General features: G+C 34.4%; 1 protein-coding gene across 4 annotated transcripts in view; it reads right to left on the reverse strand.

Moving 5' to 3' along the window:
- Positions 1–2,822: 2,822 nt before the first annotated feature.
- The window catches only part of WDPCP (WD repeat containing planar cell polarity effector), a 407,401-nt gene continuing 388,444 nt past the window's right edge, over positions 2,823–21,779 (reverse strand). For all 4 annotated transcript variants that reach the window (XM_058278665.2, XM_058278668.2, XM_058278667.2 and 1 more), the window contains one exon: positions 2,823–2,950. In XM_058278665.2, coding sequence (XP_058134648.1) covers positions 2,900–2,950 — 51 coding nt within the window. In that variant the 3' untranslated portion in view covers positions 2,823–2,899. The remainder of the gene's footprint in view (positions 2,951–21,779) is intronic.

Below are 21,779 nucleotides of genomic sequence, written 5' to 3' on the forward strand. Positions count from 1 at the left end.
TTTTATTTTCATATATTTGTAAATTTTCCAGTTTTCCTTTTGTTATTGATTTCTGGCATCATTCTGTTGTGATTAAAGAAGATACTTTGTATGATTTTAATATTTTAAAATTTATTAAGATTTTACTTGTGGCCTAACATGTTTCTATCTGGGTAAATAATCCATTTGCTGTTGGACAGTGCTCTATAAATGTACATTAGGTGTAATTGACTTACAGTATTATTCACATCCTCTATTTCCTTATTTATCATCTGTCTAGTTGTCCTATCAATTATTGCAAGTGGTATATTGAGGTCTTCAACTGTTATTGTAGAAATATATATTTCTCCCTTCAATTCTGTCAATTTTTGCTTCAGTGTATTTTGGGGCTCTGTTATTAGGTATGTATATATTTATAATTGTTATATCTTCTTGCTGAATTAAACCTTTTATGAATATGTAGTATCTTTCTTTGTTTCCTGTAATCTTTTTTGAACTTAAGGTTTATATTTTCTGACTATAATGTTAATTTGGATCTTTTTTGGTTATTATGTACATAGAATATCTTTTTCCTACCTTTTACTTTCAGCCTCTTTGTGTCTTTGTATCTAACGTGAGTCTCTCATATTTAGCATATAGATGGATCTTATTTTTTCATCCAGTCTGCCAGTATCTACCCTTTAATAGAAGAGTTTAATCCATTTACATTAAAGGTAATAACTGATAAGTTAGGATTTACCCCTGCATTTAGTTGCTTTCTGTGTCTTGTATGTTTTTGTTCCTCAATTACTCCATTGCTGCCCTTTTCGGGTATTTAGTTGATGTTTTGTAATATACCTTTTTGTTTCCCTTCTTATTTCCTTTTCTCCTTATTTTTTAGTTTTCTTGGTTGTTATCTATGTGATTAAAATTAGCATTTTAAACTAATAACAGCCTAGTTTGAAAAGTAACAACTTGGCTTCAGTAGTCTACAAATGCTATACTTCTATATATCTCTATCCCTCTGCCATTATAATGGTAATGTCTCAGATACAACTTTTAAACATTGTATTCCCATTAATGTTGATTTTAATTGTTTTACACCTTTACTTTTTAAGTCATGTAGGGAGAAAAAGCAATTAAGATAAAAAGTGCAATAATACAAGATTTTATATTTCCCTATATAATTATCCTTACCAGTGTTCTTTATTTCCTCTTATGGCTTCAAGTTACTCTGTAGAGTCCATTTATTTCAGCTTGAAGTACTCCCTTTAGCATTTCTTCTAGGGGAGGTCTTCTGAAATGAACTTCCTCAGCTTTTGTTCATCCGTGTAAATGCCTCACTTCCTTTTTCATTCTTGAAGGCTAGTTTTGCTTAATATAGACTTTTTTTTAGTTGAAAGTTTTTTTTTTTTTTTTCTTTTGAGGACTTTAAATATGTCATCCCGCTTCCTTCTGGCCTCCATGGTTTCTGATGAGAAATCTGCTGTTAATCTTATTGGGAATCCCTGGTATATGAGAAATTACTTCTGTATTGCTGCTCTCAAAATCCTCTTTGTCTATGGATTTTGGCAATTTTACTACAATGTATCTTGGTGTGGATCTTTTCAATTTATCCTATGTGGTGTTCATTGAGCCCCTTGAAAATATATAGTCATGTCTTTCATCAGATTTGGGGGCTTTTCAGTCATTATTTCCTCAAATACTTTTTCAGTTCCTTTCTCTCTTGCCCTTCAGGGACCCCTATGATGCATACATTTGTGTCTTAGTTTTCTAGGCTGCTGTGGCAAATTCCACACTGTGGGTTGGCTTCAGAAATGGGAATGTATTTGCTCAGGTTTTGAAGCCAGGTAAAGTCCAAAATGAGGCACCAGCAAGGTGATGTTTTCTCCCCAAAGACTGGTGCTGGCTGCTGGTGAAACTTGGGGTTTCTTGGCTTATATCTCTACCTTATATTACATGGTGATATCTTCTTCTCTCTCTTCCAGTTTTCTTTGACATCCATCTTCTGGCTCATTTGTGTGGCTTTTTCCTTATATCCAGATTAAGACCCACCCTCATTCATTTGAATCACACCTTAACTAAAATAACGTCTTTAAAAGAACCTCTTTACAATGGGTTGACAATCACAGAGATGCAAATTAAAATCAAGAACATGTTTAAATTGGGGTATATAATTCAACCTACCACTGTTAGTATCCCACAGGTCCCTCAAGCCCAGTTCATTTCTGGGAGAACCAAATATAAATATACTACTTAAAAAAAAAAAGATGTATTCATTCATTCATTCATTCATTCATTCATTCATTCATTCATTCATTCATCTATCTCCCCTCCCCACCCCAGCTGTCTGCTCTCTGTGTCCATTTGCTGTGTGTTCTTCTGTGTCTGCTTGTATTCTTGTCTGTGTCTCTTTTTGTTGCATCATCTTGCTGCATCAGCTCTCCATGTGTGTGGTGCCACTTTTTTTGCGTAGGGCAGCTCTCCATACAGGGTGCAATCCTTGTGCTTGGAGCTCCCCTATGTGGGGGACACCCCTGCATGGCGTGGAACTCCTTGCGCGCATCAGCACTGCACATGGGCCAGCTCCACACAGGTCAGGAGGCCCTAGGTTTAAACCCTGGACCTCCCATGTGGTAGGCGGACGCTCTATCAGTTGAGCCAGATCTGCTTCCCTAAATATACTACTTTTGAAACACCTTGTAATGTACAATTTAAGCCGCTTATGAAATTTTACATTATTGAAAAAAAGGAGGCTAAGGACTTTTACTTAAGGTTACTTTGCTATTATGTTGCATATTTTTGAAAGCAATAAAACTTTATTTAGAAAGCACTCAAGTAAAAAAAATCTTAACTAATTTATAATCTTTGCTCTTTCCAGGGAGATTTTAATCTGCAGCATATCATGAAAAAGTTTAGATATGAAATTTTTTTCTTGTGTTTACACCAAGCCAAAGTGAACCATTCTGAGAGAACCTCCATCTCCGATTTCCTGCAAATAAATAAAATAATTAAAATAAATTCATGTTCAAGCAGAGAGTGAAAAGTAATTGACTTAAAGTTTATCTTTACTATTTTTAATTTTAATATATAAAACCAGTGAAACAAAATAAAATAGCTTAAAAGGCATTGCACATGTAAGACAGAACTGTAATTTATCTTAGTAAATTATTAGCATATTGCTATAGTGTTAATAAAAGTTAGTCAAGAGAAATAATATATGAAGCATAAAAAGGCAAAGAAGAAAGGATAGGATGTTAATATTTAGAAGTATCTGAAGGCTCCTACAAGAAAAGTGGCAAAATTGTCTATTAAACTATGGGTCATCATTCATAATTTTATCTATTTGGTTTCACAATTCTGTTTGCTCTAAAAGGTCCTAGATAGCATATATTTCTTAATTTTAGTGTTGTACTGAGTATCTGATAGTGGCTCTTGAAGTAATGGTCCATATGACATTAAATGACCATGGTTTTATAAATCCCTTTAAAATTTTATGAAGCTGCAAGGCAGTGCTAGCAAGAATCTCATCTACATCCCATTTCTTATTCTTTCCATATATTTGCATCATTCCTTTACCTCACCCCCATCAGGAACAGAGAATCAAAAGATATTATGATAAGCATGGTGGGCTGTGTTGGTGAAAGGGTGTTGTATGGGAATTCTACATATGTGCATGATTGTTTTATACGGTCATAACTTCTGTAATAAAAATATATTAAAAAATATAATAATAGGGTAGGTTGGGGGGGGGGGAAATACACCAGATGTAAGATATGGACTATAGTTAGTAAGACTTTGATGATATTCTTTCATAATTTGTAACATGTATCACACAACAATGCAAGGTGTTGATGACAGGTTGATACGTGGGACCCTGTATGATGCTATGCATATTTATTTTGTAAGTTTACAACTTTTACTATACAATTTTTTTTAGCAAAATTTTTTATTGTCTTTAGGATACATTGATCACACAAAATGTTACATTAAAAATATAAGAGGTTCCCTTATATCCCACTCCCTATCCCTCCCCCAAACCCCCACATCAATAATCTCATTCGTCATTGTGGCACATTCATTGCATTTGATGAATACATTTTGGAGCACTGCTATACCATATGGATTATAGTTTATATTGTAGTTTACACTCTTCCTCAGTCCATTCAGTGGGTTATAGCAGGGTATATAATGTCCTGCATCTCTCCCTGCAATATCATTCAGGACAACTCGAAGTTTTTTATTTTCATGTATGAATGATATAGTTCAATAAAATTAGAAAACAAAGTAAAACCATAGGACTTTAAAAAATGATACTATGATAAGATTCTAAAATTGTAAGATGTTTGAGGGTAAGGCTAATGGTGAGTGATATTACTTTTAAAATAATTAGGAACATTTTGAAAGATTAAAGATAATCTTCTTAGAGTTGAAATGGTAAAGGGGATAGGTAACAAAGAGTAGAGATAGCAGTTGGCACTTACACTAACCTGTCATAATTGGAGACATTTCTGTTAAAGTATAGATGAAAATAATTTATTTTAAAGTTTTCCTTAAGTTATATCTTGAAAGTTCTTTCAATAGAAGTCTGTGATGCATTTAAGTAGACACATCACAAAGAAAATAGACATGGAGCTATAAAGTAAGGGAGACATAGGTTTGTGTGTATGCATGTGCCTGTGGATCCTGAAGTACACAGAATTAAATAAATAAAAAAAAAAACAAACCTGGAAAAACAGGTAACTAGAAGAATGAGTAATTGAATACTGCCTGGGGCCTGTGTGTGTGTGTGTGCTGGCAAGTTCAAGGGTTTTAGGTAGCTTTCAATTTAAGAACAAAACATTATAGACATTGACATTTTAAAAAATATAAGCCCAACTCCTGGATTTTAAACTATACCAAAATCTAGTTTCTATAACACAGAGATCTAAGGCAAATTATTTTATTTTCATAATATTTGGATATAATTGTTTTTGTAAGGCCAGACTTTGCATAATCAAGAAATATCATCTGATTCAGCCATTTTCTTGGTATTTTATAATGTCTACTATCCAGGCCTTAATACCTTGCCTATGTTAGCTATTACATCTTAAAAAGTGGGAATCATAGAATTAACTTCTCAGCGATCTCCCAGGACTGAAAAAAATATATTTTCCTTTGAAGGACCTCCTTTAAAATCCATCCTGTTATTAAAAGACTTAGGGGTACTTCCCAATGTATCCATGATAACTTGTTATAAGCTAATTAACCTTATACCCTACTTACCTTAGAGTAATAGTTTGAAGATTAATGAGATAGTGTATTTTGTACACTCAGTTATTTAATCATTATTAAAAATAAAGCATATTTGGTAAATAAAATTTGGAAAACAGAGAAGTACAAAAATTTACCCATAGTCCCATCAGCCATGTAAAACTATGGTTAAAATGATGTATTTGCTTCCGGTGCATTTTCCCCTATGTAACTTTTTAATTTTTTTGAAATACAGCTGTAATCATATTATACATATAATTCTTCTTTGGCCCCACTTTAAGTTCTTTTCAATGCTTCTACATAGTGTTTGTTTTCAATGGCTGGATTTTATCCCACCAGATAGTACAGTTTTACTTAACCATTTTTATTTTGGTTAATTTATGTTGTTTCCATTTTTTTCTTTTTTATAAATAACCCTATGATTGACATTCTTAGGCATAAAGGCTTTTCTGTATTTAGGATTACTTCCTTGGTTTAGAGCCACAGAAATAGAATTACTGGACAAAATGTTATGAAATTTTAGACCTTTGGATAAACCCTGTTGCTGCTATTGCTGATCAACATTTAAAGGCAATATTCTAAAATCAAGAAAAGATACAGCAGATGAACACCTTTGAATACATGAATTTTGACTTAAAATAACATTTTCTTTTTCTTTTGGTGGGCAGTGGTAGGACAGAGCACTTGCTTTGTTTCTTGGAGGGGGTGATTTTTGCTTTGTAATAGGAAGCTATGCGTCCAAGGGAGGCTGATCCTCATATTATTGTGTGCTGAAATCATGCTCACCCTTGACTGAATGAAGCTACATGTTAATTCCTGTAGTAATTTACAGCAACAAAAGGGTTTTCCCCAGTCCTTCATTTGATTTCTACATATGGCTAAGGGCATTTTTTGAGCCACACCCTATTACTGTTACCTAATGTTGGGTGATACCAGGTCACTTTCTTTTAAATGTACACAGACTTTCATAAGCAAATTCTGCAGACAAGTTAAGGTTTGCTTTGTTGCAAACTGGATTTTGACCTATTGCTCAATTAATACAGCCCATTTTTTTTAAAATATAAAAAATGGTCATCTCATTTTATGTTAAGTTTCTTCTGTGTTCTTTTTCTGTGGGTTCTCATAAAGTTTCTGATTTGGGTTAACAATAATTAAATCTCAGAAGTACACCATTTTGGAGAGAGAAGAAACTTTAAATCCTTCTAATCTGAAATTCTTTCATTTTTCAGATGTGGAAACCGAGGCACATATGGATTAAGTGTTTTGTCCAAAGTCCCTCAGTTAGTGACTAAGCTGGAATTAGAATTTAGTTTTCTTATTTCCGTGTGAAGTGCTTTTTCCATTACAGCTTTTTATGTACCAAGAAATAACACAGGCTACTTTATGATTAACTCCTCTGATTGCCTGTTCTTGTCTTTTGAGGCCTTGCTTAACAGGCACGCTAGAAGCCCACCCTGTATGGCAGGAAATGCTTTCCTGAGCAAGTTGTCCAGCTACTGAAGTTTCACAAGAGATTATTAATCCTTCTTCTTGCATATTTGATAGCATATAGGAATTATTTTGGAATTAACATTGCAGAGTTTTGTTGCTTGATGTTCTTTCTAGTAGAAAATGCAATCTCAAATTGACTACTATCAAGTAATTGCCAAAGGCTGACTTGAAGTTTCTTGTATTGAGAGACAGTTTAATAGACAAGCTCTCTCACTCTCTAACTTCTTCTAGTTAAGTTTGACCATCAGAAAGGAATGTATTTAGAACATGTCCTCTCAGTTTTCCATAGAAATACCTTCACTGAATTATGATTTAATTTATTTCAGCTTTTAAAGAAACTTATAAGAACATCCATGTAAATAGGATTTGTCATATGCAAACCTTATTTGAGACAACTTTAGTTTGTTTTTCAGTTTTCTAGCACAATAATTCCTTTTTATTCACTTTTGTTTATTTTTATTATAGCAGTTGTAGCTTTATGAAAAATCACACAGATAGTACAGCGTTCCTTTCAAACATACAATTTTCCTTATTATTTTGGATTAATGTGGTACCTTTGTTACAATAGTTGGAACAATATTACTATAACCAAACCATTAAGTATAGTCCATAGCTTTCATTAGGGTTCACTCTCTATGTTGTAGAATTTTTATGGGTTTAAATTTTTTTTCATTCTGATAACGTATCAGACATAAACAGACATACAACATAAATTTCTCACTTTATCCACTTCCAGTTATACAATTCAGTGGTGTTAATTACATTCAAAATGTCATGCTACCATCGCCGTTATCCAATACCAAAACTTTTTCATAACCCAAACAGAAACTCCATATCAATTAAGCATTAACTCCCCATTCTCCACCTTTACCCAGCCCCTGGAACCTGTATTCTAGGTTCTGACTTTATACATTTGCATATTCTAATTATTTCATGTAAGTGAGATTATAAAATATTTGTTCTTTTGTGTCGGGTTTATTTCTTTCCGCATAATCACTTCAAGGTTTATCTGTGTCTCAGCATGCGTCAGAACTCCATACCTTTTTTACAGCAAATATCCCATTGTATGTATATTCCACATTTTGTTTATCCATTAATTTGCTTGTGGACAAAAGGTTGTTTCCACCTTTTGGCAATTGTGAATTGCACATTGGTGTGCAAATATCTGTTTGAGTCCCTAATTTCGCTTCTTTTGGTTATATAGTGTATACGGCAAAGTGGGAGTGCCAGGTTGTATGGTAATTCTATAGTTTACTTCCTGAGGAACAGCCAAACTGTCACCTCAGCTGCACCATTTTATAATCCCACCAACAATGGACGAGGATTCCTATTTCTTCACTTCCTCTCTAGTACTTACTTTCCTTTTTTTTTTTTTTTAATAGTAGTCATTCTAGTGGCTGTGAAGTGGAATCTTTTTCTTTTGATGCATTTCCCTGATTGCTAATGACATTGAGCATCTTTTCATGTGCTTTTTGGTCAGCTGTATATTCTTTGTAGAAATGTCTATTCAAGTCTTTTTCTCATTTTTAATTGCGTTGCTGTCTTTTTTTGTTGTTGTTGAGTTATAGGAACTCTGAATATTAAATGCTTACCAGATATATGGTTTCTAGATCTTTTCTCCCATTATGCATAGTCTTTTTACTTTCTTGATAAAGTCTTTTGGTGCACAGATGTTTTTAATTTTGATGAAGTCTGATTTATCTATTTTTTTCTTTTCTTGCTTGTGCTTTTAGTGTAATTGCCTAACACAAGAGACTGCAGATGCTTCCCTACATTTTTTTCTAGGGGCTTTATAGTTTTCATTCTTATATTTAGGTCTTTGATCCATTTTTATTTAATTTTAATATACAGTATGCGGTAGGGGTCCACCTTCATTATTTTGCATATGGCTATCCAGTTTTCCCAGCACCAATTGTTAGGGACTATTCTTTCCCCACTGAGTGCACTTGACACCCTTGTCAAAAATCAGTTGGCCATAGGTGTGATGGTTTATTTCAGAATTCTCAATTTGATTCCATGGGTCTTGATGTCTGTCCTTGTTCCAGGACCATGCTATTTTGATTATTTTTATTAGTGTAGTTTCGTAGTAGGTTTTAAAATTGGGAAGTATGAGTTCTCCAACTTTGTTCTTCTTTTTCAAGATGGGTTTGGACTACCTGGGGCTCCTTACCCTTCCATATGAATTTGTTGATTTACTTTTCCATTTCTGCAAAGAAGGCTGCATTGAATCTGTAAATTGCTTTGGGTAGAATTGACTACTTAATAATATTTCATCTTTCAATCCATGAACATGAAATGCCATTCCATTTATTTAGGTCTTTAATTTCTTTCAGTAACTTTTTTTTAGTGTTCTGTGTATAAGCCCTTTATATACTTGGACAAATTTGTTCCTAGATATTTGATTTTTTTTTTTTTTAGAAGATACTGGGGATCAAACCCATGACCTTGTAAATGGGAAGCAGGCACTTAACCACTTGAACTACATCCACTCCCCTGATTCTTCTGGTTGCTTTAAATGTTGTTTTCAGGATTTCTTCTTTAGGTTGTTCATTACTAGTGTATGGAGACACCACTGACCTTTGCGTGGTAATATTGTACCCTGCCACTTTGCTGAATTTGTTTATTAGTTCTAGTAGGTTTCTTGTGGCTTTTGCAGGATTTTCTATATATATGATCATATCATCTGCAAATAGGGAAAGTTTTACTTCTTCCTCTACAAATTGGGTGCCTTATTTTTCTTTTTCTTGCCTAAATGCTCTGGCTAGAACTTCAGTACAATATTGATTAACAGTAGTATCTGTGGCCATCCTTGCTTGTTCCTTAAGGGAAAGTTTTCAGTCTTTCACCATTGAATATGTTGTTAACTATGGGTTTTTCATATATACCCCTTTACATGTTAGGGACATTTCCTTATATTCCTAGTTTTCTGAGTGTTTTTATCAAGAAAGGATGCTGGATGTTGTAAACGCTTTTCTGCATCAATTGAGATGTCCATGTGCTTTTTTTCTTTGTCCTATTAATGTACATTACGTTAATTGATTTTCTTATGTTGAACCACCCTTGCACAGCACAAGCATCTTCAATATGAATTCAGTGCTAGAAAAAAGTTTATCAGTAAGAACAGTAACAATGAACAGTGTTTCTGAGTTTCTAAAGTGCTTTCACATTACCTAAGTTGATATAATACTGTGGTGTGATTAGATTTGGATATAATTATTCTTATTTTACAGATGAGGAAATGGGTATAATAAAGAGTAGCAGTGAGAAAGAAATGGAACAAAACTGGAACTGAGGTAGTTTTCCTACAAAACTTGCCTTCTTTCTATTATACTTGGTATAAAGTAAACCTATCTATTTCCCTTTTTTGCCTTAGCCTCCTCAAATTCAAAGCTAAGCTCAGATTTCATTTGTGTAAAAAAAAACCCCATAAAACCCAGATATTTAACAGATCTGCAATTTTAAATTGATTTTTGTTTAGTTTATATTTTTAGATATTATATATAAAATAATTTTTGAACTATTCTAGTTTTACAGGAAGTAGATAAATCATAAATACTAAAATAATTTTTTTTATATCCATGAAAAATAATCAGCATATTGTGTCTGTGTTGACAATTTAGTTTTTTACCTAATGGTTTAGCTAACTTTCCTCTTTAGGGTATGTTTATATTTAAGATTTTTAAAAAATTGTCCATTGGAGGAGAGGATAAATATGAGAACAGTTTATCACTTAGCTATTTTCAGCAAGATGCTACCATCCATTAAGTAAATTAATAAGCTTATGATAGAAGTATCAATGAACACAAATTTTGCTACTTTGTCAATCACATCTAGAAATTACACACTCATACTTTGATGTGTGGTGCTGTTACGTGGGATATATATACTCTCTATTCTATGTATACTACTCCCCTCTCTCTGGGCTCTACCCTTCTGAGAATAGGTAGGACAGAGATCAACAGAAGCAGTAGATTACTGTATCTGCCACAACCTTACATTAAAAAAGTGTTTCTGCCAATTATAAGTCTAAGATTTCTTCCAAACAGTGATGCCAAAGAATAGAACAGACAAGACAATGTAGATATATAATTACATGATTTATTACCTCCCTGGCTATGACCAAAGTCAGTGGGAGGAAACAGGAGGTTTCCTCTTTACCTAGAAACCCATCCAAACATGCAGGCCGAGTGAGCTGTTTACAGCTTGTCTATTAAAGTTTAATAGAAAACTCAAATTCTTTCCCTTATCTTTTGTCTTTGGCACAAATAACTCCCAAAACTCTTCCCTAGAGCTAGCTAGACCTCTAGTGGTTCCATTTCTCATCGCTGTTTACTTCAGTTGTGTGCAGTTTTCTAATTATAATATCATTAGCATAGGGAGGGGACACCATTGCCAGAGCAACCCAGAATGGTATATGCAGCATTAAGATTTCACTGAAATCCTAATCCCACCTTGTCAAATCCCTCGCTGTTTTTGGCTCACTCTACTTTTGTGGCTGGTAGAATGTAAACTCTCTGCAGTTTCTCTTGTTTTGTTTTCCTCCACATTTCAGCAACTTCACATTTTATTTCTGTGAACTAACTCTGATATCCTTCCTTGCTTCAATAAAATAGATTGCCCTTTGGTTTGATGCTGCCCACTCTGTGTGTGTGTGTGTGTGTGTGTGTGTGTGTGTGTGTTTATTTATAGAGAGAAGGGAGATTTAATGAAATGCTAAGATTCTCAGAATGTCAGAAGACTTAGTAAATTTATATATATAAATGCACACAAACACATACACATATGTTTTCATAGATTTTTGCTTTTTCCAAGGTTTCAGATATTTAACTTATACTTTGAGCACTGGTATTTTCATGTGAAATTTTGACAATCTTTTATTTACTGTGTGAAATATGAAATTTGTGAAATTCATGTATGCAGACCACATCATATACCCATGAAATGCAAACTGCTTCATTTATTAATGCCTCTGATGCCTTCTGATTAAGGCATGGTTGTGGCCCTTTTTTGAAGTTTAAACAGAAAAAAATTAATAAATTTTCTTTGTTTTCTCTTTAGTGTGCCTGCCTATTGGGAAATTGCTATGTATCTCAGTTAAGATCTGTTTAAATGTGTTTTTCAAAGTAGTCTGGGGAAAATGGGGCAAGAATCTTCTTAAAGTGGACCACATTTATCAGTCTACTAAATTACAGGGCAGCTGAAGTTAGTAAGAATACTATGCAGATGACCTCTAAACTTTACAAGTGAGGATAAATTAGTTAAGCAGTTGTGTAATTATCTTTTTATTGAACTATCGCAGCATTTAAAAAAAAAGACTAATAAATTGTCCTTCAAATATTAGTTATTTCAATTTAAGGCATGGCACCATGATTTTATTTTATTTTTTTTAAAGGTTTATTTATCTACCCCTTCCCCCTCCCTGGTAGCATCATTGAGGCTAGATTTGAGGTATCGGTGGTCGTGGTAGAAAGAGATTAAGGCAAGATATTAATTGGGAAGCAATACTCAAGGTAAAGATGATTAAGACATGAATTAGAATGGATACGGAGCTAGAGTCTAGAAAGACTTAGGAGCATTAAAATCAATAGAACTAATAGATTAGTTTTGAGTGCATTATAGAGAATCAAGAATGACAAAGAACATATAAGAGAAAGAGCAAGTTTAGGACTGGAAGGCATAATGGCGAGTTTAGCTTTTGACATGTTGTATTTTGGACATTTGTGTGTTTGAATATCTATAGTCAGAATTTATTCATTCTTTTGTGCCTGCATTTACTTGACAAACATTCACCACAAAATTCCATGCCTGTTTATAGTAATATAATTATGAACAAAACCCTGACTTAAAGAACTTATAGTTTGGAAGGGGAGACAGACAATTAAACCAGAAGCTGAAATAAAAAGTGCTAGTTATGGTTATAGGAGAAGTACAGGGTGCTATGGAACTTCATAGAAGGGACAGTTATCTTACTCCAGCACTTGTAGCAGCAGGGTATATCAGTCAAGCTTGGGAGGGAGCCTAGCCTGGCGTTATTAATATTTTTCTACTGCTAATCCTTTAGATTTGATAAAAATGTCATGGCATGACATTATATAAAATAGTTAAAAAGAAAAGGCTGGGGGCAAGTAAAAAGAATCATAGAGGTGAAAATGAAATTGCAAGGTAGATAAAATCCACTTAATCTCACTTTTAATCTAGAAATATCAATTAAAACACATATTTTCTTTTAAAAAATATGTATTTCCTACTCTCTCCACTGAAAAGGTGTAAAAACATTAAAAACCCTAGAGAATGAGCTTCAGGGCTCCTTGAAGAAACAGAAGAATCCAGGTGTAAGGCTGGGACATCTTATGCCATAAAAGTAAGGCAGCTACCAAAAATTAATGAGATTGTAGCAAAGGGCCACAGGAGCCAACCTGAAGGGGAATAACTGGAGCATCAGAAACAATGACTACAGAGGATGGAACTGTATCAAGCATCTGAAAACACAGGAGTTACCAGTAATTAAAAAAAACCACAAAAAACAAACACATACATACACCCTTACTGGTTACTACTGGAGGCTCTTGGGGCACCACCTCATTACTAGTAACAAAGGATTGGCTAACTATGGTCCGTTGGTCAAATCTGGTCTACCACCTATTGTAAGACCTATGGGGCAGGAATAGTTTTGTATTTAAATGGTTGGGGAAGAAATCAAAATACAAATAACATTTCATAACATGAAAATTATATGAAATGCAAATTTCAGTGCCTGTAAATAAATAATAGTTTTTATCAGAACACAGCCACCTTCTTTCCTTTAGATATTTTCTGTGGCTGCATTTGTGCTACAGTATCAGAGTTAAATAGTTGTTGCAGAGACCATGTGGGCCACAAAGTTTAAGATATTTACCATCCAGACCTTTACACAGGAAGGGCTTGCTGACCTCTGCTGTGAACATTAGTGAATAAAGGGGAAGAATCAAACATTTATCTTGTCTTTTATAAACTGTCCTTCATGAAAACCATAGTTAGTTTTCTGGAGTGACAGTTTTCTTGAGGGAAAATTTTTCTTTACATAAGAATTCTAGTTAGCAAATAAAAAGAAATGATAGAATTAGAGAATTCATATTTTGTAAATCCCTAATGAAAAAATGGGTGAGTGGCTGGTCAATGGATTCTAGAACCACTAAGTGAAAGGCTGATAGGGAATTTTTAAATAGAGGAATCCGATACCTCCTGAATCCACTGGTCAATCATAGCATCACTAAAAGTTGGGACAATCAGATACTATGTACCTCATGATATAATCCAGAAAAATGCCTTAAAAGTTGAACTTTAATTTAACCAAGACTATGGATCTAAATAGTAGTATATAGGGAATAATTGGGGACAGACAGATAAATTAAATGAAGAATCAATCAAATCCAGAATATGTGACTTTATATAGAATAAATGACCTGATTTCTCTAATTAATGAACTGTATGAAAAAATGAGGTTCTGTTACAGAATAAAAGAAACTTAAGGAATATAGCAAATACAATGGTGGATCATCTTTGGATCTTGTTTGAATAAATCAACTGTAAAAACACTTTTTTGAGACTTCTGATGAAATTCAAATATTGACTCCTTTCCCATTTTTAGTATAAAGTATTTCTTATTACTGAATTTTGATTTATGCTGAGTGCCAGTCCTGGGACCCACGAGAATCATTATCTTAAACATTCCTAAGCAGCATTCTGTATTGCAAGACAAGAAACAGCTTAGAGTAAGAATACAAAATATTCAATTAAATACACAGAACAAAAATAGTTTATATTTTAAAAACAAATGCCATTTATTATCATCAGGGCATGAGAGTCTGATGTTTAAATCTCAGAAGCCCACAGAAATTAGAACCTAGATATACTTGTATAGTTGGGGTTTAGAATTAAGTACATCAGGGTTGAGCTGGTCAGAGATCTACATGTTGAGAATTTATTTTGTTGTGTTGTTGTTGTTTTTTTTTGCCGTTTTTTTTTGTCTTTATTTTTTTAAAGTTACATTAAAAAAATATGAGGTCCCCATATACCTCCCACCCCCCCCATCCCACTCCTCCCCCCATAACAACCTCCTCAATCATCATGAGACATTCACTGCATTTGGTGACTACATCTCTGAGCACTGCTGCACCTCATGGTCAATGGACCACATCATAGCCCACACTCTGCCACAGTCCACCTGGTGGGCCATGGGAGGACATACAATGTCCAGTAACTGTCCCTGCAGCACCACCCAGGACAACTCCAAGTCCCGAAAATGCCCCTACATCACATCTCTTCCTCCCACTCCCTACCCCCAGCAGCCACCATGGCCACTTTCTCCACACCAATGCCTCATTTTCTTCAATTACTAATCACAATAGTTCATGAATAGAATATCAGTAAGTCCACTCTAATCTGTACTCTATTCTTCCATCCTGTGGGCAAAATAAATCTGTTCAGTTCATTATAGCCAATCTTTCTAAATAATATTAATCTATGGAGCCTGATTGATTATATAATCAATTTTTTGTCATGCAATGCTGGTCTGTTTAAAGACTTAAAAAAAAATCCAACTTAGAGTTAAGCTTTAACTTTGAAATAGCATATTTCTGTATATGCTAAGAATAACTTCATTTTAATTCTGGGCTTTCATGTAGTTGACACACACAAGATTAATCAAAATGGATAAAGACATAAATTTGAAAGGCAAAAATTTTAATAACATCAAATTTCTATATTGGGAATAGGGAAGGATTTCTTTTTTTTTTTTCCTTTTTATTAGAGCAGTTGTTAAGTTTACAGGAAAAAGTAACAGAGACTCTACAAAGAGCAGAGTTCCCATATAACCCCTCTTAGAGTTTTCAGTATTATTAACATTTTGTATTAGTGTGGTACCTTTGTTATAATTGATGAGATATTATATTATACTAATAATTTTAGCTCATAGTATACATTAGGGCTTACTCTGTTATATAGTTCTGTGATTTGATTTCCATGGTAACTTATATACAACCTACAATTTCTCATCTTTTCCATTTCCAAATATACAATTCAGTGGTGTTGACTATGTTAAAAAAGTTGAGCCTCTATCACCATCATTCATTAGCAACATTATCCCAAAACAGAAACTCTGTACCATTTAAGCATAAATTCCCCACCTACCCCACTGTCCCTAGTAACCTGTAGGCTGGTTTCTTTTTTTTTTTTTTAAAGATTATTTATTTATTTCTCTCCCCTTCCCCCACACCCCCCCCCCCCGCCCCGCCCCAGTTGTCTCTTCTCTGTGCTATTTGCTGCGTCGTCTTCTTTGTTCACTTCTGTTGTTGTCAGCAGCACGGGAATCTGTGTTTCTTTTTGTTGTGTCAGCTCTGTGTGTGTGTGGCGCCATTCTAGGGCAGGCTGTACTTTCTTTCACACTGGGCGGGTCTCCTTATGGGGCACACTCCTTGCACGTGGGGCTTCCCTACGTGGGGACACCCGTGTGGCACGGCATTCCTTGCGCACATCAGCACTGTGCATAGGCCAGCTGCACACGGGTCAAGGAGGCCTAGGGTTTGAACTGCGGACCTTCCATGTGGTAGGCGGACACCCTGGTTTCTGACGTTGAAAATTTGCAAATTCTGCTTATTTCATATAAATGAGATCATACAATATTTTCCTTTATGTCTGCCTTATTTCACGCAGCATAATGTCTTCAAGGTTCATCAGTGTAGCATGCATCAGAACATTATTCCTTTGTACAGCTGAATAATATTCCATTATATGTATATACCACATCTTTGTTTTGTTTTGTTTTTAGGCCAGTTAAAAGAATTTATTGGGAAATGGGGGGAAAGAGCAGAGTTTGCTGAGAAATGGGAGAGGACAGAAATATGCACCAAGATTTGATGAGGCTCCTCTAGGCAGAGAAGGCAAGATTTGGTTTGTGTGGTTACCTTTTAAGCTATGAATTATTCCTCTCCTTGCTAATGTTTGGGGGAGAGGCCCCAGTAGTTATTAGTTACTCCACCAATTGTGGGGGCCAGTGGTGAGGCACTTTGTGTAGGGTTATCTGGGGTCTCCCCTTGGTCCCAGAAAGAGTCTCACTGGGACCTCAAGGTCAAGGTCAAGGTCTTGGTGGGGTCTCATGGCTATGTTGTCTGTTGGCCATGTTGTGGCTCATCTTTTCCTCATTTCCCTGAACTAACATGTCTCAACTCTCCCCTCAGATAGTTCACACCCTTATTCTTAAGGGAGTGCTGAGGGGCGATGGTCATTCTTCTGTAGTTATTTCCTGCTGATTATGTATATATCACATTTTGTTTATCTATTTATCTCTGATGGACACTTGGGTAGCTTCCACCTTTTAACTGTAGTGAATAATGCTGCTATGAACACCAGTGTGAAAATATCTTTTCAAGTCCCTGCTTTCAGTTCTTTTGGGTATATACTTAGAAGTGGGGTTTCTGGGTTATATGGCAATGCTATACTTTCTGAGGAACTACCAAATTGTTTGGCAGTGGCTGAACCACTTTATAATCTCACCAGTGTACAAGGGTTCCTATTTGTCCCTATCCCCTCTGACATTTATTTCCCATTTTTTAAATTGTTGCCATTCTAGTGGGTGTGAAGTGGCTTCTCATTGTTCTTTTGATTTGCATTTCCTAGCTAATGTGACTTAGAGTATCTTTTTATGTGCTACCTGACCATTTGTATATCTTCTTTGGAAAAATGTCTACTCAAGTCTTGCCCCCATTTTTAAATTGGGTTTGTTTTTGTTCTTCAGTTGTGTTCTTAATATATTCTAGATATTAAACCCTTATCAGATTCATGATTTCCAAATATTTTCTTTATTTCTATATTATGTAAGTTGTCTTTTTACTTTATTGATAAAGTCTTTTTGTACATAGAAGTTTTTAATATTGATGGAGTCCGATTTATCTTTTTTCCATTTGTTGTTTGTGTTTTTCATGTAAGGGCTAAGAAACCATTGCCTAACACAAGGTCCTGAAGATGTTTCCCTATGTTTTCTTCTAGTAGTTTTGTAGTTTTTGTTCTTATATTTAAGTCTTTGTTCCATTTTAATTTAATGAGGTCAGGGTTCCCCTTCATTCTTTTGCATATGGTTATCCAATTCTTCTAGCACCATTTATTGAAGATATTATTCTTTCCCCCCTGAGTGGACTCGACACCCTGGGATTATTTCTGAACTCTCTATTTCATTGGTTTGTATGTCTGCCCTTGTGCTAGTAACACTATTTTGATTATTGTTGCTTTGTAAAAGTTTTAAAAGCAGGAAGTATGAGTCTTCCAACTTTGTTCTTTTTTTCAAGATGATTTTGGTTATTTGGGGTCCCTGACTCTTCCATATGAATTTGATGATTAGCTTTTCCATCTTCAAAGAAGTCTGTTGAAAGTTTATAGAAGATGTTCACCACAGTTTTATTTATGATAGAAAAAGGAATCAACAAAAAGGTTAAATTGTAGGATATTCATAAAATGAAATATGTATCATTAATCATGTTTCTGAGTAATATTTAATGATATTGGAGAATGCTGTGTGTAACATTCATTACAAAATGTTAGATTTAGCAAGGTGTATGTGGAATATGATTCTTATTTATATATCATTGACACATATTTTTAAAATTTTAAACTTTTTATTTTGGAATACTTTCAAACTTTACAGGACAGTTACAAAAATAATACAAAAAACTCATACAGAGAACTCCAACACACCCCCATCCCTCCAGGTACCCAAATCTACCAATTATAATATTTTGTCACATTTGCCATATCATTCTCTTTAGCCACCATTCTATCCATCTGTTTGTCTGTCAGTCTATCTATATATGTCAATCCATTTTCTGATCACTTGAGTGTAGGTGTATTCATCATGCTCCCTGAACACTTAATACTGCAATATACATTTCCTAAGAACAAGGATATTCACTTATGTGTCTACCTTAAGAGCAGTTATCAAGTTAAAAAATTTAATGTTGATATAAAGCTTATAGTCTATATTTCATTTTTCTTCATGTCTTAATAATATCCTTTTGTGCCTTCTCTCCTTCCTTGTAAGATCTCATCCAAGATCATGCATTGCCTTTAATTGTCATTGTCTCATTGGTTGCTCCTTTTATAAATTGTGGGAATATATATACAACAAACTTTCCCATCTCATCTACTTCCAAGCATACCATTCAGGGCAATTAATCACATTCACAATGTTGCAGTACCCTTACTTCTATCCATTACTATTATATTCCCTTCACCCCAAACAGAAACTCTATACCCATTCTGCATTGACTCCCCATTTCCCCTGTCCCCAACCCTTGTCAACCTGTACTCTAATTTCTGTCTCTATGAACTTGCATATTCTCTGATATTTATATGAGCCCAAACCACTGATTTATCATTACATTGTATATATTTCCCTTTTAGATCCTATAGAAAGTGAAAAGTGGAGTTCCAAATAAAAAATATAATAATACTGGCATTTAGATTTACCCTTACCAGAGATTTTTATTTCTTCATGCAGCTTCAAGCAATTGTCTTTGTCCTTTCATTTCAACATGCAGAACTCTCCAACATCCCTTATAGGGCTGATATAGTGGTGACAAACTTCCTCAGCTTTGTTCATCTGGGAACATCTTAATTTTTTGCTCATTTTTGGAATACAGTTTTGCCATATATAGAATTCTTGATTGGCAGTTTTTTGCTTTCACCACTTTAAATACATCATCCCACTGCCATCTTGCCTCCATGGTTTCTGATGAGAAATGGGCACTTAGTCTTATTGAGCCTTCCTTGTATGTGACATATTGCTTCACTCTTGCAGCTCAGAATTCTGTCTTTATCATTGTCAGTTGACAGATTGATTTTAATATACCATGATGTGGATCTATTTGGGTTATCCTATTTGGAGTTTGGTGAGCATCTTGGATGTGAATATTCATGTCTTTTGTTAAGTGTGGGACATTTTCAGCCATAACTTCTTTGAATACTCTCTCTTCCCCTTTCTCTCTTTCTTTTCCTTCTGGGAGTCCCACAATGTATATATTGGTACACTTGATGGTATTCCACAGGTTACTCAGGCGCTGTTCACATTTCTTCATCCTTTCCTTTGTCTGTTCTTCAGAATGGGTGAATTCAGTTGTCTTATCTTCAAATTCACTGATTTTTTTCTTTCTGCTCCAATCTGCTATTGAACCCCTTTATGGAATTTTAATGTCTGTTTCTGTAATCTTGTGCTCTGTTTGGTTCCCTTTCATAATTTGCAGCTCTCCATTGATATTCTCTTTGTGTTCATCTATCATTTTCTAATTTGGGGTCTTTGTCCATGTCTTCCTTTAGCCTCTTTGAGCATATTTAGGAACTTTTAATTTTTTTGTTTTTTTAAAAGTCTGTGCCTGGTATGTCCTAGGTCTGGTCCTCCTCATTTAAGGATTCTAGTGTTTTAATTTTCTCCTTTGTCTAGGCCATCACTTCCTGTTTCTTCATATGTGTTATAATCTATTGTTAAAGTATGGACATTTTGATATTTTAATCATTATCACTGGAATTTAAACTCTGAGGAGTCTGTTCCTTAAGCTTGTATCTAAATATTGTTATGACAGAGCTTTCCTTTAATGTCAGGAGCTAACAAAGATGAAGAAGATTAAAAACAAAACAAAACAAAAACACCTTTAACAGTCTTTGCAGATTTATCTGTGCAAGTGCTCTCCCTCAGAACTTATTCATATAATGAGTTTAGAGAATAGCTCCAGGCCAAAGTATAGGGGCCCACCGGACCCTTTCTGCACAGATATCTTGTCTTGGAGAGGTGCATGTGGCTCTAGAAATTCCCCTCTTTACACGGATATGAATATGCCCTCTTCTCTAGGAAACACTTTCCTCCTTGTCCCTGGCACTGTACTATACATCTATAGCTAGCAATCCCTTACCTATATTCAGGAGGGATTTTGGTAATTTATTTTCGTTTTTTCCTTCCCTCCTTCTTTTATTTCCCTTCCTCCCTCCCTCTTTATCTGGCTTTGGTATTAGGGTGATGCTGGTCTCATAGAATGAGAGTTTGAGCATGATTGGTGCAATTCTTGGAATGTCTGGTAAAATTTTACCAGTAAAACCATCTGGTCCTGAGCTCTTTTTTTGTTGGAAGGTCTTTGATTACTGATTCAATCTCTATTACTGTAGGAAGGATTTCTTAAGACATAAAAAGCATGTCATAAAGGGAAAGAGTGGTACATTCTTATCTTTAATGTAGTTGAATTTCTCTTTCAGTCACAGAGATAGGGAAGAAAAAAGTAACAAACAAGGAGAAGTAACTTGTAACATCAAAGTATTGATATCCAGAATATATAAAGAACTTCTAGAAACTAGTTAGAAAACTTTTAAGAACTTAAATAGAAAAATGAGTGAAAGACAGTAATAGGTATTTCAAGGTATTCAAGGAATAAGAAACACAAATAACCAAAAACATTATTAATCAGACAAATATAAAATAAAACCAGAATAAGAGACCATTTCATAACACAAGGAATGGCAATAACTTATAAATCTGACAGAAATAAGTATTAACAAGATTGTTGAGCAATGGAAACTCTAATACTTGTCTGGTTGGAATGGAAACTGATAAAACAGTTTGGGAAAAATTGGAATTCTTTCATAAAATTAAAGATGTACATCACCTGTGACCAGAAATTACACTCCTAAGTATATACCCTCGTGGTATGTAAAAGAATGTCCATCAGCATAATTTGTAATAGAAACATGTAGAAACAACAATGTCCACCAATAATTGAGTATATGAGAATATTATGGTATTCATTCAGTGGAATGTTGTTTAACAACAACAAAGGAATAACCTTACACCTATATACATTACCACAGTGAATTTCAAAAATGTAATATTGAGTTAAAAAAGCAAATAAGAATAATACACTATGTTTCCATTTATATAAACTTCAAAATAGGTAAAACTAAATGTTATGTTATTTAGGGATATAACCACATACAGGAAAACCGTAAGAACAAGCAAGGGAATGATTAACACAAAATTTAGGGCTTTAAGTGTAGAAAGAGGAAGATGA

Source organism: Dasypus novemcinctus, chromosome 17, assembly GCF_030445035.2.
Source record: "Dasypus novemcinctus isolate mDasNov1 chromosome 17, mDasNov1.1.hap2, whole genome shotgun sequence".
NCBI classification, from domain to species: Eukaryota; Metazoa; Chordata; class Mammalia; order Cingulata; family Dasypodidae; genus Dasypus; species Dasypus novemcinctus.